This window comes from Scyliorhinus canicula, chromosome 16, assembly GCF_902713615.1.
Source record: "Scyliorhinus canicula chromosome 16, sScyCan1.1, whole genome shotgun sequence".
NCBI classification, from domain to species: Eukaryota; Metazoa; Chordata; class Chondrichthyes; order Carcharhiniformes; family Scyliorhinidae; genus Scyliorhinus; species Scyliorhinus canicula.
In genome coordinates, this window is record NC_052161.1 from 77841532 (window position 1) to 77860931 (window position 19400).

General features: G+C 47.3%; 1 protein-coding gene across 4 annotated transcripts in view; it reads right to left on the minus strand.

Moving 5' to 3' along the window:
- Positions 1-19400, minus strand: part of LOC119950880 (broad substrate specificity ATP-binding cassette transporter ABCG2-like) — a 274650-nt gene that overhangs the window by 6778 nt on the left and 248472 nt on the right. For 3 of the 4 annotated variants that reach the window (XM_038773769.1, XM_038773765.1, XM_038773768.1), the window contains 2 exons: positions 4334-4423; positions 3028-3146 (listed from right to left, as the gene is read on the minus strand). In XM_038773769.1, coding sequence (XP_038629697.1) covers positions 3028-3146; positions 4334-4423 — 209 coding nt within the window. The remainder of the gene's footprint in view (positions 1-3027; positions 3147-4333; positions 4424-19400) is intronic. The other variant, XM_038773766.1, reaches the window with a different exon arrangement.

Sequence of the window (19400 nt, forward strand, 5' to 3'; positions counted from 1 at the left end):
TTTCCAAGACTTTGCCCACAACAGAAGTAAAGCTCACTGGTCTATAGTTACCAGGGCTGTCTCTACTCCCCTTCTTGAACAAGGGGACAACATTAGCTATCATCCAGTCTTCTGGCACTATTCCTGTAGACAATGACAACATAAAGATCAAAGCCAAAGGCTCTGCAATCTCCTCCCTAGCTTCACAGAGAATCCTAGGCTAAATCCCACCCTGCCCAGGGGACTTATCTATTTTCACACTTTCCAGAATTGCTAACACCTCCTCCTTATGAACCTCAAGCCCTTCTAGTCTAGTAGCCTGTATCTCAGTATTCTCCTCGACAACTTTGTCTTTTTCCTGTGTGAATACTGACGGAAAATATTCATTTAGCGCCTCTCCTATCTTCTCAGACTCCACTCACAACTTCCCACTACTGTCCTTTACTGGCCCTACTCTTACCCTAGTCATTCTTTTATTCCTGACATACCTATAGAAAGCTTTAGGGTTTTCCTTGATCCTACCTGCCAAGGACTTCTCATGTCCCCACCTAGCTCTTCTTAGCTCTCCCTTTAGGTCCTTCCTGGCTAACTTGTAACTCTCAAGCATCCTTACTGAACCTTTGCATCTCATCTTTACATAAGTCTCCTTCCTCTTGACAAGTGATTCAACTACTTTAGTAAACCACGGTTCCCTCGCTCGACCACTTCCTCCCTGCCTGACAGGTACATACTTATCAAGGACACGCAGTAGTTGTTCCTTGAGCAAGCTCCACATTTCAATTGTGCCCATCCCTGCAGTTTCCTTTCCCATCCTATGCATCCCAAGTCTTGCCTAATCGCATCATAATTGCCTTTCCCCCAGCTATAACTCTTGCCCCGCGGTATATACCTATCCCTTTCCATCGCTATAGTAAACGTAACCGAAATGTGGTCACTATCACCAAAGTGCTCACCTACCTCCAAATCTAACACCTGGCCTGGTTCATTACCCAGTACCAAATCCAATGTGGCCTCGACTCTTGTTGGCCTATCTACATACTGTGTCAGGAAACACTCCTGCACACATTGGACAAAAACTGACGCATCTTAAGTACTCGAACTGTAGCGTTTCCAGTCAATATTTGGAAAGTTAAAGTCCCCCATAACAACTACCCTGTTACTTTCGCTTCTACCCAGAATAATCTTTGCAATCCTCTCCTCTATATCTCTGGAACTTTTCGGAGGCCTATAGAAAACTCCCAACAGGGTGACCTTCCCTTTCCTGTTTCTAACCTCAGCCCATACTACCTCCGTAGACGAGTCCTTATCAAACGTCCTTTCTGCCACCGTAATACTGTCCTTGGCTAACAATGCCACACCTCCCCCTCTTTTACGACCTTCCCTGAGCTTACTGGAACCTGTAACAACCATTCCTGTCCCTGCTCTATCTATGTCTCCGAAACGGTCATAACATCGAAGTCCCAGGTACGAACCCATGCAGCAAGTTCACCCACCTTATTCGGATGCTCCTGGTGTTGAAGTAGACACACTTCAAACCACCTTCCTGCCTGCCGGTACACTCCTGTGACCTTGAAACCTTACTCATGAGCTCACTACTCTCAACCTCCTGTACACTGGGACTACAATTTAGGTTCCCATCCCCCTGCTGAATTAGTTTAAACCCTCCCGAAGAGCATTAGCAAATTTCCCCCCAGGATATTGGTACCCCTCTGGTTCAGGTGTTGACCATCCCGTTTGTAGAGGTCCCACCTACCCCAGAATGAGCCCCAATTATCCAGGTATCTGAATTCCTCCCTCCTGCACCATCCCTGTAGCCATGTGTTCAACTGTTCTCTCTCCCTATTCCTCATCTCGCTAGCACATGGCATGGGTAACAACCCAGCGATAATAACTCTGTTTGTTCTAGCTATTAGATTCCACCCTAGCACCCTGAATACCTGCCTTACATCCCCATCCCTTTTCCTACTTATGTCGCTGGTGCTTGTGTGGACCACGACTTGAGGTTGCTCCCCCTCCTCTTTAAGAATCCCGAAACACGATCTGAGACATCACGGACCCTGGCATCTGGGAGGCAACACACCAACCGCGAGTCTCTATCATTCCCACAGAATCTGCTATCTGTCCCCCTAACTATGGAGTCTCCAATGACTAATGCTCTACTCCTCTCCCCCCTTCCCTTCTGAGCAACAGGGACAGACTCTGTGCAGAGACCTGTACCTCATGGCTTACCGCGGCAAGTTCCCCCCTCCCCCCACCAGTATCCAAAGTGGTATACTTGTTACTAAGAGGAGCGACCACAGGGGATCCCTGTACTGACTGCTTCCTCCCAGCCCCTCTCACCGTCACCCATCTATCTTCATTCTTCGGAGTAATTACATTCCTGAAGCTTCTATCTATGACCACCTCTACCTCCCGAATGATCCGAAGATCATTCAGCTCCAGTTCCCTAACGCGGTTTTTGAGAAGCTGGCGATGGGTGCACTGCCCACAGGTGAAATCAGCAGGGACACTGACAGTGTCTTTGTTAAAAAAATGTTCCCAATTAAGGGTCCACCTATCCTGCACATCTTTGTGTGGTTGGGGTGAGACCCACGCAGACACCGTGAGAATGTGTAAACTCCACACGGACAGTGACCCGGGGCTAGATCAACGACGTTGTGAGGCAGAAGTGCTAACTACTGCGCCACCATGCCGCCTTTTCTCTCTCTCGAGAATCAATGACCTCGTTGCAACACCAACAAGGCCGTTGAATCATTGCCTTAATATTAGTGTAATCGACAATTGTTTTGAAAGGTTTGGATAAAGCAGTGTCTGAAGCCATACCATACATAAATGTTATGGTTAAGATGTGGGAAAATTGCATGTTTTTCAATCTTCCTATTGAAATGCCCATTTATATATGAAGTTTTATAGGATCTTAAGAAAACCAAAAGCTCAAAGAATGTTGAAGCGACACTTGTAACTTTTTTTTTAAAGATAATCAGCCATTTCTAGCACTGATAATAATTTTAAACATTCTATTTTAGACACATGACTAATGAAACTTACATTCCTTTACTTGGTAACATGCCCCCTGAGCAATTGGCTACTATTTGTGATAATGTTGTGTCATTCCTTTGTTTGTCATCACAGAAGTACAGATTTCTGAATTCATTCACCTGCAGTGCCTTAAAAAAATGAAGAGTTACTTAAACTTATCATCAAGAGGCATGTCTGATTCCATGTAAATGCTGATGAAGCCTAAATCTATGTTGTTGGATTGCTTATCTGACATGTGTTACAATTTTTAACCATTAGACACAGGAAAGACAGCCTTGTCTTCAGTCCCCCACTAAATTCTTAGTTCCCTATCCATCCCTCCTTGGCGACTGTTTCAGACTGAACCAGATATTTAACAGTGTCAGTGCCCTGCATGACCCTCAGCTGAACTTCTAATCTCATACTCTTCATCACAAAGATCGCCTACTTCAAATAGTCTTTCGGCCAGCTTCCACCATTCATAAACTAATCTCATCTATAGCTCTTGTGTCATGCACTCATCACTCTGTGCTCACCGACTTACACTGGTCCACCAATAACTCAATTTTAAACTTCTCAAGTTGTGTTCAAATCTATCCATGGCTTCTTCTCCCTAAACCCCTCTGAGCATTCTGCATTCCTCTAACTCTAGACTCTTGTGCATTCTCTAGTTTTTCCACTATTGGTAGCTGTGCCTTCATCTCAGCTTCAAGTGATCCAATTCCCCCAATAAACCTCTCAACCGCCTTGAAAATGCTTCCAAAATTCTATCTTTCAGGCCAAGCCTAATTAAGGTCTCCTTCTTTGGCTCAATGTAATTTAAGGTTATTTTCCTGTGAAGCATCTTGAACTGCATTATTACATTAATGGTGATTTCCAAATGCATATTGCAACTTTTGCTTTATTTGCTGCTTATTAAAATATGCAGGACATATACTATTTGTTATTGATGAATTGAAAGTGTTACAGTGAAGTGATCTTTGGTGGAAAGCAGTATTTGTGATGAGTCATTTTAGGAGGCTGAATTTCTAGTTGGAGCATTGATGGACAAGAACACGAGTCAGATATACGGTTATAATGCTCAATTTTCTATCCCAAGCACATGTTTAACAAAGCACAACACAAAATTATGCCTACATGTTCAGCTGCAGGTCTAACAGGTGTACAAATGCTACCCATGTTCTGCCACCTCCCTACAAACAGTTTTCCCACTATCCCAATGTAAATTAAAAGATGTTGGCTTGTGGAATGTCTTTTTGTTTAAACTTGCATTGTGAAAATAAAACACAAACTGTTCTAGTTTATTAACGTAACATGAAAATAATCAATAACTTACCGCAAAGCTGTACCTCGGGATACTTAAGTATTGAAGCCAACTCAGCCCATTTGAAATACTTGGCAAGTTCACAAGAAGGCCAGAAAAGGTCTGCCCGTAAAAAGTAATTACATAATTAGAAATGGGAAGTGCCATATGTTGCTTGTTAATTAATAATATAAAAGTAATAATATCTATAAGAGAGGTTTGGTGGCATGCAGTCTCCATACAAGGCAAAACTAAATATGTCAACTACTGTCACAAATCTTCAACTTCTGAACAAAGTAATTTGGGTGAATGTTAACCCCCAAATATGGGTGGGTTGGAGTTGGATCAGGTGTTAAACATTTGAATAGATTTCAAACTTGATCTCAAAAAAGTTCCAACCTGCCCACTTCTGGGCTTATTGGAGGAAGCACAAGGGACTGGAAGCTAACCCACTCCTAGGATCCTAGGAGGTAGGTCGGCATTTCAAATATTTTGATGAGGCTGACAGTCTCTGATTTAAGTTGATTTGCACATTTCAATGTTGTTTTTACAGGCCTTGGGAAACTCAGAAAACCTGAAGGGAGGTAGGGTCAGCTTTTGGGAGAGGCTTAGTGCCTTTACAGCACTCCTCATGGACCAGGAGGAAGAGGAGTGTTCCCCAAATACCAAACTCAGAGATCGAGGACTGGAACCCTTTCTCACCCTGCCCCCTACCCCTAGATCTGGGTTCAGACCTACCTGCTCATGCTGCAGAGTCCATTCTACCTAACTGGAACTAATTGGACAATCATGGCAGACCACAGTTCTTTGAGTACTCTCTGTATGGAGACCATCCAGCAGGCATGGGAGGGGTGGATGGATTCAGTTTGCTGCACTAGCAGAAAGTTAGTTACTGTAACATTGTGTCTCACAAAAACATCCGGCTAGAGCTTCAACAAAGTAAAATTTAAATTCTCATTGTCTGCAGCCTGAAGGAGGAGAACCTAATTTCTTGGCACCCAGAAAGGTCAACAATTGGCAAGACCCAAGCCCACAGAAGGTGGCCTTCAGTTAGGTGCACTTCAGTCAGGAACGGCCCTAGGGTTGCTGGCGCCCCGGGCAAGCTGAACTTCGGCGCCCTTACAAGCCGAGGGCTTGCTTCCCCACGGCCCCTTCACCAGAAAACCCAAGCGGATTCGAACGGCCTTCTCCCCGTCCCAGCTCCTGCGATTAGAGCGAGCCTTTGAGAAAAATCACTACGTGGTGGGAGCCGAGAGAAATCAACTCGCAAACAGATTGTGTCTCACAGAAACCCAGGTAAGAATGTTGAAGTAGACAGAGAGAGGAGAGGGGCGGATTGATACTTGGGGTTGGCAGGGAGCAGCGTGGTTGGAGGGAGGGTGTGCTGAGAATGCTTTCCATGCAGGGATTTCTGACTTTAGAATGCACTCGCGGAAGAGGCGGTGCCAGCAAATTTCAAATTGCGCCCCCTAGCACATGGCGCCCCGGGCGACTGCCCGAGTTGCCGGTACCTTGAGCCGGCCCTGACTTCAGTAAGAGAGAGGCAGTAGCATAGTGGTATTGCCACTGGACCAGTAATTCAGAGATCCAGTGTAATGCTCTGGGGATTCTGGTTCAAAACCCACCATGGCAGATAGTGAAATTTGAATTCAATGACAATCTGGCAATAAAAGTCTAATGATGACTATAAAAGACTAATAATGACCATGAAAAACGTCTGGTTCACTAATATATTTTACGAAAGGAAATCTGCCTTCTTTACCTGGTCTAGCCTCCAGATGGACCATAGTTGGTCATCATCTCACTAGTGGGCGGCTGCTCGACCTGGTGTGGGTGATTGCTGACCAGTGCGACACAGTGGTCCCTCCCACCATCAAAACAGCCCATAGCATTTTTTCACTATGCCAATGAATTTGGGCTTATTACTCTTGACTGTTGGCTTCTGTGTTGTGTTAACACTCTTCAACAAAACGAGAATGCCCTCTCAGGGCGCAGGCCTTGCCAAATATTATATGGACCCGAGGCTGTCCAAGTGTCAGGCTGCCCCTTTCAATTGCTCCAGTTATGTTCAAAGAAATGCAAAACGCTAGGTTTGGCACCGGCTTGGTTACAAGAGTTATTCTTAAGTTGACATATTTAGACATCATTCTGCCTCTGAGCTCCACTCCAGATTTTTTTGGCCAGTTTGCTCCCTTGGCTTTCAGCTCTCCCTAGGTATTTACGAGGCAGTGGATCTATTCTCCTACAGCGTGGGCTTGGTTAATGAGTGCCACGGTGTGTTCACATGGCACTAGCCCTGCACACTGCATGATTCGAGGCCAAACCATCTCCAAGTTCCTCTGAAGCCTTAGCTTATGGCTGTGAGAGACAAAGTTTCTGTGTGTAATCAAGAAGAGGGCTTGCCTCTGGAGGGGCTGTGTATTTGACAAAGAGAGCCTTACATTTTTCTCTGTTTCTCACATTGCTTCTAGTCAGCATTTTAGGATGAAGTTGAGAAGCAAACTAACACACAAAAGCAGGAAGCATTCTAACTTTCTTCACCCGCACACTGGACACATCACATCGCCCCATTGGTCACATCAGACATTAGGAGCAGAAAATTCCTCCATTCTACCACCCAGCGATATAGTGGTTTAAAAAAGCAACAATTTTTGATGGGTGCCCGATCATGGTCAAACTCAACTTCCTGCTTTTTCTGCTAGAAGGAAGTAGACCATCCTCCCCAAAACTACAAATAAATGACAATGTTTAGGCAACCTCGCTGATCTCCATTCTGCCCACCACTGCTAAATTAACTCCAGATATTACTAGGATAGTGGTGATATCCATGGGTAGTTACAGAAAGCCTTGTGAAGCCTCTTTAGGAGTAGAAGGCCTGGCATCATCACTCTCCTCTGGCACCAAAATAATACCTTGTTTGGGTTTTGGCTCAGTCTGAGACTTAGACTAAAATTCTTCCTCATCTATTCAAGGCACTTCTATCCCTTTAACTGGATCCCACCACTTTGAGTGTCCTTCTCCATCTTTTTACTTTGATCCTGGCAGGCTCTCTCTGGTGGGAATACTACCTATACCCTGTCCTTCAAAAATAACCACCCTGATTCAGAAAAATGTGTTAGGATCTGGGACGGCTGAGTGCATGAGTACAAGTCTGAATCTGATTCTTGTGCAGCCAGGAAACTGAATGTGTGGAAATCAGAGGCAAAGATATTCCAAATACATTAGAGTGGGTAACAATGCCAACAACAGGAAGAAAGAAACAAGTGGAGGTTTCATCAACACATCATTTGAATTGGGGAGAATGGGCACGATTCAGCGGCCTCCTCACACCAGTGTCAGATGAGGCCGTTGAATCTTGTGGGACGTTGCGATCTGGATCTTGCCCTCACTGAGCGTGATCCAGATCTGTGTATTTAAATGAACCATGAGACTCAATTAAATATGCATTCATTGGTTTCTTCTGGAGGGGGAGGGTGAACAGCCAGTGGTCACGGCACACATCAGCACAAACGACATAGGTAAAAAAAGGGATGAGGCCTAAAAGCAGAACACAGGGAACTAGGAAGGAAGTTAAGAAATTGGTCCTCGAAGGTAGTGATCTCAGGATTACTACCGGTGCCACATGCTAGAGAGAGTAGAAATGACAGGGTATACAGGATGAATACATCGCTGAAGGGATGGTGTCAGGGGGAGGGTTTCAGATTCCTGGGGCATTGGGACCAGTTCTGGGGGAGGTGGGACCTGTACAAACTGGACGGGTTACACTTGGGCAGGACTGGAACTTATGCCCTAGCATATTTGCTAGAGCAGTTGGGGAGTGTTTAAACTAATGTGGCAGGGGGATGGGAACCGATGCAGGACGTTGGAAGATAGTAAAACAGGGACAGAAACAAAAGGCAGGAAGGGGGAAAGTGTAAGGCAGAGAAGCCATAGTTAAAAATCAAAAAGGGCAACAGTACAAGGTACAGTGACTGAAGGGAGCTCAGTGAATAGGTCCAGCAATACGAAAAGGAATAAAATGGGAAGTAAATACAAAAATCAAAAGCGACGCGGCAGGCTGTTATATGAAGATATGGGTTCAACGACAAGGAAATTTAGGAGAAAGGTTAAGAGGAAAAATAACTTATGAGAGGTTACAGATCAAGGTGTTAAGATTCAAAACAGAGGTATAAAAGTCATCATAAGTGTACTTTACCTGAATGCTTGTAGTATTCGGAAAAAGGTAAATTAGTTGATGCCGCAAATCATCGTGAATGACTATGATTTACTGGCCATTACGGAAACATGTTAAAGGATGGTCATGACTGGGAGTTAAATATCCAAGGGTATCAAACGATTCGAAAGGACAGAGTGGATGGTAAGGGAGGTAGTGTAGCTCTGTTATTTAAGGATGACATCCAGGCAATAGTAAGGGATGACAGCGGTGCTATAGAGGATCAGGTTGAATCCATTTGGGTGAAGATCAGGAATAGTAAGGCGAAAAAGTCACTGATAGGAGTAGTCTATAGGCCACCAAATAGTAACATTATGGTGGGGCAGGCAATAAACAAAGAAATAACAGCTGCATGTAGAAATGGTACGGCAGTTATCATGGGGGATTTTAATCTACATGTCGATTGGTTTAACCAGGTCGGTCAAGGCAGCCTTGAGGAGGAGTTTATAGAATGTATCCGCGATAGTTTCCTTGAACAGTATGTAATGGAACCTACAAGGGAACAAGTGGCCCTAGATCTGGTCCTGTGTAATGAGACAGGATTGATTAATGATCTCATAGTTAGGGATCCTCTCGGAAGGAGCGATCACAATATGGTGGAATTTAAAACACAGATGGAGGGTGGGAAGGTAAAATCAAACACTAGTGTTTTGTGCTTAAACAAAGGGGATTACAATGGGATGAGAGAAGAGCTAGCTGAGGTAGACTGGCAGCAAAGACTTTATGGTGTAACAGTTGAGGAACAGTGGAGAACCTTCCAAACGATTTTTCACAGTGCTCAGAAAAGGTTTATACCAGGGGTGGGCAAACATTTCCGTGCAAGGGCCACATTCAGAAATTCACAATTTTAAAGGGCCGCATAGTATATTAAGTAAAATAATTAATATTTTAAATAGCCAAAATAAAAGGTCTTTAAAGAACAAAAAACCCATTTATTTTATAAACAAAGTAACTCAGTAAGTAACAGAACAATGTCAATGAGAATGATGCATCTGACTGCAGTCATTTACCAGTTTGTTGAAATCAGGTTTCAAGTTGCTTGCGCTGATCCTTAACACTGACAGAAGCACAGCCTAGCCGAGTCAACGATAAAAACGCGCGTAGTGGGGTGGATGAGTGGGGCTGTCTCATTGGTCGGTTTAGTTGGGTGTGCGACCAATAGGAGTCCAGGTTACAAACAATAATAAGGCAATAATATGGCGAAGCAGGCTCGAGGGGCCAGATGGCCTACTCCTGCTCCTTGTTCTTATGTTCTTCCGGCGCCCAGGAACTAATGGCTGCGCCTGGGAGACCTTGCCACATGCCGTTTAGTACTAGCTTCCATAAACGTGGACCAGTCATAATAGCATCTGGGGGGTCTGTCAGGCCATTAGAGACCCCAGGTTGGTCAGAGGCACAGCAGGGAAGCACCCTGGCGGTTCGTCTGACAACTGGGCACGTTGACACTGCTAGGTTGGCAGGGTCACTGCTAGGGTGCGAGGCTCTCAATGTCAGGGTTCCTGAGTGCCAGGTTGGTACTGCCAAGAACCGGGCCAGGGGGGCCTTACCAGTTAGAGGGGGGTGAGGGGGTGTTCCCGGGGGCCTTCCCGAGGTTGGTGCGGGAGGGGGGGGGGGGTTATAGGGGTCAAAAATCAGGCGGGAGCTGAGGGGGGGGGGGGGGGGGGGGGGGGGAGGATCGGGCCAGCCAGACAAAATGGTCAGCACTGGGACAACGGCACTGAGGACCCGGGTTCGAATCCCGGCTCTGGGTCACATCCGTGTGGAGTTTGCACATTCTCCCCGTGTCTGCATGGGTTTCACCCCCACAACCCAAAGATGTACAGGTTAGGTGGATTGCCCCTTAATTGGAAATAAAAATTGGGTACTCTAAATTTATGAAAAAAAAGTGTGGTCTCGGCGGAGAGAAGCTCTCCAAGGCCAAAATATCGGCAGAGTGTCATTGAACAGCGGGGTGTTTCTCGACACTGCAGCTGCTGAGAAACACCCCGGCAATTGCAGCCAAAACCAGGCATAGATTTATTTTCCTTTGATATGCACCCATGAGACCATAAGACTAGGAGCAGAATTAGGCCACTTGGCCCATCGAATCTGCTCCGTCATTCAATCATGGCTGATATTTTCTCATCCCCATTCTCTTGCCTTCTCCTCATAACCCCTGATCTCCTTATTAATCAAGAACCTATCTATCTCTGTCTTAAAGACACTCAGTGAATCGGCCTCCACAGCCTTCTGTGGCAAAGAGTTCCACAGATTCACCACCCTCTGGCTGAAGAAATTCCTCGTCATCTCTGTTTTAAAGGATCATCCCTTTAATCTGAGATGGTGCCCTCTGGTTCTAATTTTTCTCACAAGTGGAAACATCCTCTCCATGTCCACTCTATCAGGACCTCGCAGTACCTTGTATGTTTCAATAAGATCCCCTCTCATCCAATGAACACAGACCCAGAGCCCTCAAAGGTTCCTCATACGACAAGTTCTTCATTCCAGGGATCATTCTTATGAACCTCCTCTGGACCCTTTCCAAAGCCAGCACATCTTTCCTCAGATACGGGGCCCAAAACTGCTCACAATACTCCAAATGGGGTCTGACCAGAGCCTTACACAGCCTCAGAAGCACATCCCTAGTCTTGTATTCTAGCCCTCTTGACATGAATGCTAACATTGCATTTGCCTTAACTGCCAACTGAACCTGCACATTAACCTTAAGAGAATCGTGAACAAGGACTCCCAAGTCCCTTTGTGCTTCTGCTTTCTGAAGCATTTCCCCATTTAAAAAATAGTCTATGCCTAGGTTCCTCCTTCCAAAGTGCATAACCTCACTTTTCCACATTGTATTTCATTTGCCACTTCACTGCCCACTCTCCAATTTCGTCCAAGTCCTTCTGCAGCCCCCTTGCTTCCTCAATACTACCTGTCCCTCCACAGATCTTTGTATCATCTGAAAACTTAGCAACAGTGCCTTCAGTACCTTCTTCCAGATCATTAATGTATATTGTAAAAAGTTGTGGTCCCAGCACAGACCCCTGAGGCACACCATTAGTCACCGGCTGCCATCCTGAAAAAGACCCCTTTATCCCCGCTCTTTGCCTTCTACCAGTCAGCCAATCCTCTACCATGCCAGGATCTTATCTTGAACACCATGAGCTCTTAACTTATTGAACAGTCTCCCAGACGGCACCTTGTCAAAGGCCTTCTGGAAATCTAAATAAATCACGTCCACTGGTTCTCCTTTGTCTAACTTGCCTGTTACCTCCTCAAAGAACTCTAACAGATTTGTCAGACATGACCTCCCTTTGACAAAGCCGTGCTGACTCAGTCCTATTTTACCATGCACTTCCAAGTTCTTCGCGATCTCATCTTTAATAACAGACTCTAAAATCTTACCAATGACCGAAGTCAGGCTAACCGGCCTATAATTTCCCGTCTTCTGCCTCCCTCACTTTTTAAGCAGTGGTGTTACATTCGCCACCTTCCAGTCCTGTGGGACCCTTCCTGCCTCCAGAGATTCCGGAAAAATCATCACAGGTACGTGGATAATTGGAGCACATTCTGGGGTAGGTGGGACCTGTACAGACAGGACGGTTTGCACCTGAACCAGAGGGGCACCAATATCCTGGGAGGGAAATTTGCTACGGCTCTTCGGGGGGGGGGGGGGGGGGGGGGGGGGGGTTTAAACTAACTTGTCAGGGGGTGGGAAAACGAGCTGTAGTCCAGAAGCCAGTGTTGAGAGTAGTGAGGTACTGAAGAGGGTATCAAGGTCGCAGGAGTGTACCGGAAGACAGAAAGGTGGGTTGAAGTGTGTCTACTTCAATGCAAGGAGCATCCGGAATAAGGTAGGTGAACTTGGAGCGTGGATTGGTACTTGGGACTACGATATTGTGGCCATACGGAGGCATAGTTAGAACAGGGACAGGAATGGCTGTTGGAAGTTCCGGGGTATAGATGTTTCAGTAAGAGTAGGGAAGGTGTAATAGAGGTAAAAGAGGTGAAGGGGTTGCATTGTTAATCAAGGATAGTTTAACGGCTGCAGAAAGGCAGTTGAAAGGGGATCTGCCTACTGTGGTAATATGGGCCGAAGTTAGAAATAGGAAAGGAGCGGTCACATTGTTAGGAGTTTTCTATAGGCCCCCAAATAGTAATAGAGATGTGGAGGAAGAAATTGCAAAACAGATTATGGATAGGTGTGGAGGTCTCAGGGTAGTTGTCATGGGTGACTTTAACTTACCAAATATTGATTGAAACCTCTATAGGTCAAACAGTTTGGGTGGGGCAGTTTTTGCACAGTGTGTGCAGGAAGGTTGCCTGACACAATATGTGGATAGGTCGACAAGAGTGGGGGCCACATTGGATTTGGTACTGGGTAATGAACCGGGCCAAGTGTTAGATTTGTTTGTGGGAGAGCAGTTTGGAGATAGTGACCGCAATTTGGTGTCTTTCACTATTGCAATGGAGAGGGCTAGGGCCATACAGGTTTATAATTGGGGGAGGGGTAATTATGATGCGATTCGGCAAGAATTAGGGGTCATAAGATGGGAACAGAAACTGTCAGGGAAAGGCACAAATGAAAAGTGGAGCTTGTTCAAGGAGCAAATACTAATTATGATGCGATTCGGCAAGAATTAGGGGTCATAAGATGGGAACAGAAACTGTCAGGGAAAGGCACAAATGAAAAGTGGAGCTTGTTCAAGGAGCAAATACTGCGTGTCCTTGATAGGTATGTCCCTGTCAGGCAGGGAGGAAATGGCCGTGTGAGGGAACCATGGTTCACAAAAGAGGTTGAATGTCTTGTCAAGAGTATGTAAAGATGAGAAAACAAGGTTCAGTTGGGTCGCTTGAGTAGTTGGTAGCAAGGAATGAGCTAAGAAAAAGGGCTTAGGTGAGCTAGGAGGGGGCATGAGAAGTCCTTGGCGGATCGGATCAAGGAAAACCCCAAGGCTTTTTACTCGTATGTGAGAAATAAAAGAATGACCAGAGTGAGGGTAGGGCCGGTCAAGGACAGTAGTGGGAACTTGTGCATGGAGCAAGAAGAAATAGGCGAGGCGTTGAATGAATACTTTTCTTCAGTGTTCACCAAGGAGAGGAGCCATGTTTTTGAGGATGAGAGTGTGATACAGGCGAGTAGGCTAGAGGAGGTAGATGTTCTGAGGAAGGACGTATTAGCAGTTTTGAAAAACCTGAGGGTCGACAAGTCCCCTGGGCCAGATGGGATATATCCAAGGATTCTTTGGGAGGCAAGGGATGAGATTGTGGAGCCTTTGGCTTTGATCTTTGGGTCCTCACTGTCCATGGGAATAGTGGCAGAGGACCGGAGAGTGGCAAATGTGGTTCCTCTGTTCAAGAAAGGGAATAGGAATGATCCTGGTAATTATAGGCCAGTTAATCTTACTTTGGTGGTCAGTAAGTTATTGGAAAAGGTCCTGAAGGATAAGATTTATGACCAGTTGGAAAGATGCAGCTTAATCCGGGAGGTCAACACGGATTCGTGAAGGGTAAGTCTTGCCTCACAAATTTGATTGAACTCTTTGAGGAGGTAACCAAGTGTGTAGATGAAGGTCGAGCAGTTGATGTCGTATACATGGATTTTATTAAGGCGTTTGATAAGGTTCCCCATGGTCGGCTCATGAAGAAAGTAAGGAGCTGTGGGATAGAGGGAAACTTGGCCAATTGGATAAGTAACTGGCTATCACATAGAAGACAGAAGGTGGTGGTGGATGGAAAATTTTCAGACTGGAGACCAGTTACCAGCGATGTACCACAGGGATCAGTGCTGGGTCCTCTGCTACTTGTGATTTTTATCAATGACTTGGAGGAGGGGGCTGAAGGGTGGGTCAGTAAATTTGCTGATGACACCAAGATTGGTTGCGTAGTGGATGAGGTGGAGGGCTGTTGTAGGCAGAAAGAGACATTGATAGGATGCAGAGCTGGGCCGAAAAATGACAGATGGAGTTTAACCCTGATTAGTGCGAGGTGATTCATTTTGGTAGAAAAAATTTGAATGCAGATTACAGGGTCAACGGCAGGGTTCTGAGGAATGTGGAGGAACAGAGAGATCTTGGGGTTCATGTCCACAGATCTCTGAAGGTTGCCACTCAAGTGGATAGAGATGTGAAGAAGGCTTATAGTGTGTCAGCGTTTATTAACAGGGGCTTGAGTTTAAGAGCCACGGGGTTATGCTGCAACTATACATGACCCTGGTGAGACCACATTTGGAGTATTGTGTGCAGTTCTGGTCACCTCATTGTAGGAAGGATGTGGAAGCATTCGAAAGGGTGCAAAGGAGATTTACCAGGATGCTGCCTGGTTTGCAGGATAGGTCTTATGAGGAAAGGTTGAGGGAGCTAGGGCTTTTCTCTTTGGAGCGGAGGAGGATGAGAGGCGACTTAATCGAGGTTTATAAGATGATGAGGGGGATAGATAGAGTGGACGTTCAGAGACTATTTCCTCGGTTGGATGTAGCTGCTACAAGGGGGCATAACTATAAGATTCAGGATGGGAGATGTAGGAGGGATGTACGAGGTAGCTTCTTTACTCAAGAGAGTGATTAGGGTGTGGAATGGACTGCCTGCTGTGATAGTGGGATCGGACACTTTAGGAACTTTCAAGTGGTTTTTGGATAGGCACATGGAGTACACCAGAATGACAGGGAGTGGGATAGCTTGATCTTGTTTACGGACAATGCTCAGTACAACATCGAGGGCTGGAGAGCCTTTTCTGTGCTGTACTGTTCTATTAATACTACTATTAATACTAATGCCTCCACAATTTCCTCAGCTATCTCTTTTAGGACTCTGGGGTGTAGTCCATCCGGTCCAGGTGACTTATCCACCTTCAGACCTTTCAGTTTCCCCAGAACCTTCTCCTTAGTAATGGTAACTGAATGTGAGGGGGCTGAATGGACCGGTGAAGCGGGCCCGGGTGTTGGCGCACTTGAAGGGGCTGGGGGCGGACGCGGCTATGCTCCAGGAGATGCACCTTAAGGTGGCGGATCAGGTGAGGCTGAGAAGAGGGTGGGTTGGACAATTGTTCCATTCGGGGCTAGATGCGAGGAACTGGGGGTTGGCGATTTTGGTTGGAAAGAGCTTGTCGTTTGTGGCGTCGAGTGTGGTGGCAGATACGTAATGGTGAGTGGTAGGCTCAAGGGGAGCGGGTGGTACTGGTCAATGTGTACGCCACCAACTGGGACGATGCAGACAGACCTGGAGACAGGGGGCTTGATATTGGGAGGAGATTTTAATGCTGTGCCGGACCCGACTCTGGATCGTTCGAGGTCCAAGACGGGCAGGAGGCCGGTGGTGTCCACAGTGCCCAGGGGGTTCATGGACCAGATGGGAGGGGTCGACCCTTGGAGGTTTCTGAGGCCGGAAGGTAGGGAGTTCTCGTTTTTCTCCCATGTCCACAAGGCTTATTCCCGGATCGATTCTTTTGACCTCAGCAGGGCGCTAATCCCGAGGGTGGTAGGGGCGGAGTACTCGGCGATAGTCATATCAGACCACCCTCCGCATTCGGTGGACCTGGAGCTGGGGGAGGGGAAGGATCAACGCCCGCTATGGAGGTTAGATGTGGGGCTTCTGTCGGAGGAGGAAGTATGTGGGCGGGTCCGTAGAGGGGTATTTGGAAGCTAATGACAATGGGGAGGTGCAAGTAGGGGTGGTCTGGGAGGCGTTGAAGGCGGTGGTTAGAGGGGAACCGATATCTATTAGGGCACACAGGGAGAGGGGGAGAAGGTTGAGAGGGAGAGGTTGGTGGAAGAAATGGTAAAGGTAGACAGGAGGTACGCGGATGTCCCAGAAGAGAGGCTTTTGAGGAAGCGTTATAGTGTCCAAGTAGAGTTTGATATACTGACCACCCGGAAGGCGGAGGCGCAGTGGAGGATGGCACGGGGGACGGTATATGAGTACGGGGAGAAGCCAAGTTGGATGCTGGCCCACCAGCTCCGGAAGGGCGAGGCAGCGAGAGATAGGGTGAGTTAGAGATGTAGGAGGGAATCTGGTGCAAAGTGCAAGGGACATCAATGGGGTGTTCAGGTCCTTTAATGAGGAGCTGTACCGGTCGGTGCCCCCTGGGGAGGAGGGCAAGATGGAGCGCTTTCTGGATAAGCTGGCGTTCCTGAGAGTGGGGAAGGAGCGGGTGGAGGATCTGGGGGCCCCAATCGAGTTGGAGGAGCTGATCGAGGCATTGGGGAGCATGCAGTCAGGGAAGGCACCGGGGCCTGATGGGTTCCCGGTGGAGTTTTACAAGCCGTTCTCGGACCTGCTCGGCCCGTTGTTAGTGAGGACCCTGAATAAGGCGAGGGCTTTGCCCCCGACGATGTCCAGGGCAATAATTTCACTGATTCTGAAGTGGGATAAGGACCCCCTCCAGTGTGGGTCTTACAGGCCGATCTCGCTCCTCAACATGGACGCAAAGTTGTCGGCTAAGATACTGTCCAGGAAGGTGGAAGATGTGGTCCCGCTGGTTATCCATGAGGACCAGACGGGGTTTGTGAAGGGGAGGCAGCTAAATGTCAATGTGTGGCGGCTTCTTAATGTTATAATGATGTAGGCGACGGACAGGGAGGCGGAAATAGTGGCATCGATGGATGCGGAGAAAGCTTTTGATAGAGTGGAGTGGAGTTACCTGTGGGAGGTGTTGAGGAGATTTGGGTTTGGGGAGGGGTTCATTAGTTGGGTGAGGCTACTGTACAGTGCTCCGGTGGTGAGCGTGGTGATGAATGGGAGGAGGTCGGAGGACTTTCGGCTGTCCCGGGGGACCAGCTTACCCTTGTCTCCCCTGCTTTTCGCGCTAGAGATTGAACCTCTGGCCATTGCACTGAGAGAATCGAGGAACTGGAGGGGGATTGTGCTGGGGGGGGGGTTGTTGGAAAAGCACTGGCTGTTGTTGTACGCGGACGATTTACTGCTGTACATTGAAGATCCGGCGGGGGGGATGCCAGAGGTGATGAGGATCCTGGGGGAGTTTGGTGACTTCTCTGGCTATAAGCTCAACGTGGGGAAGAGTGAATTGTTTGTGGTGCACATGGGGGACCAGGAGAGAGAGATAGGAGATCTTCCGTTGAAGAGGGCAGAGAGGAGCTTCAGGTATTTGGGAGTCCAGATAGCCAGGAGCTGGTGAGCCCTGCATAGATTAAACTTTACGAAGCTGGTGGAACAGATGGAGGAGGAGTTTAGGAGGTGGGATGTGTTGCCACTCTCCCTAGCGGGCAGGGTCTAGTCGATTAAGATGACGGTGCTCCCGAGGTTTTTGTTTCTTTTCCAGTGTCTACCCATCATGATTCTGAAGGCTTTCTTTAGGAGGGTTAATAGGAGCATTTTGGGGTTTGTGTGAGGGCGGAAGGCCCCGAGAGTGAGGAGGGTATTCTTGGAGCGAGGCAGGGAGGTGGGTGGGCTGCCGTTGCCCAACCTGTGTGGGTATTAATCTTTCGGCGGTGGCAGCCCTTTCTTGATTTCCTGGCGGAGTGTTAGAGGGTGGTCAATTTCAGCAGAAACCCGGGTGGGTGGGGGACGGGACTTTGGCTCGGTTATGGGGGTTTGTTCTTACGGCTCTATGTTTATTACTCTTTTTGTTGTTAATTTATTGCTTTGTATTGGGGGCGGGAGGTGTTTCTTTTTTTTAAAATAATTTTTATTGGAATTTTTTACAGAAAATATAAAAATATAACAAGTATAGCAACAAGCAGTAATATGCAACTAACAGCCCCATAACACCCACAATTCCCCCGTACCGTAACATCACATGTATCACACTCCCCCCACCCCCCCCCCCCCCCAACAAGAGAACTTAACCATAAATAAAATTAAATAAATCAAATTTAAATAAAATAAGCAAACATAATCAACTCCCCCCCCCCCCACCCGCCCCGGGTTGCTGCTGCTACTGTCCCAGTACCCTATCGTTGAGCCAGAAAGTCGAGGAAAGGTTGCCACCGTTTAAAGAACCCTTGCACCGATCCTCTCAGGGCAAATTTAACCTTCTCAAGCTTAATGAAGCCCGCCATGTCATTGATCCAGGTCTCCACGCTTGGGGGCCTCGCGTCCTTCCACTGTAGCAAAATCCTTCGCCGGGCTACTAGGGACGCAAAGGCCAGCACACCGGCCTCTTTCGCCTCCTGCACTCCCGGCTCTACCCCAACCCCAAAGATCGCGAGTCCCCATCCTGGCTTGACCCTGGATCCCACCACCCTTGACACCGTCCTTGCCACCCCCTTCCAGAACTCCTCCAATGCCGGGCATGCCCAGAACATATGGGCATGGTTCGCTGGACTCCCCGAGCACCTGACACACCTATCTTCACACCCAAAGAACCTACTCATCCTCGTCCCAGTGATGTGGGCCCTATGCAGCACCTTGAATTGGATGAGGCTAAGCCGCGCACACGAGGAGGAAGAATTTACCCTCTCCAGGGCATCAGCCCATGTCCCGTCTTCGATCTGTTCCCGGCGGGAGGGGTTTCTGTTTTTTCTTTTTGTTTTCTTGGTTGGGACAAAATTTAGATAGATAGAGAAATACAGCACAGAACAGGCCCTTCGGCCCACGATATTGTGCCGAACTTTTGTCCTCGGTTAATCATAGAATTTTGGACACTAAGGGCAATTTATCATGACCAATCCACCCAACCTGCACATCTTTGGACTGTGGGAGGAAACCGGAGTACCCGGAGGAAACCTACGTACACACGGGGAGGATGTGCAGACTCCACACAGGCAGTGACCCAAGTCGAAATCGAACTTGGGACCCTGGAGCTGTGAAGCAATTGTGCTATCCACAATGCTACCGTACTGCCCTTAAAATTTGTTGTTGAAAAATCTGAATAAAAATTATTTTTTAAAAAAAGTAATGGTAACTGCACTCACCTCTACCCCCTGGTTCTCATGGAGCTCTGGCATCCCAC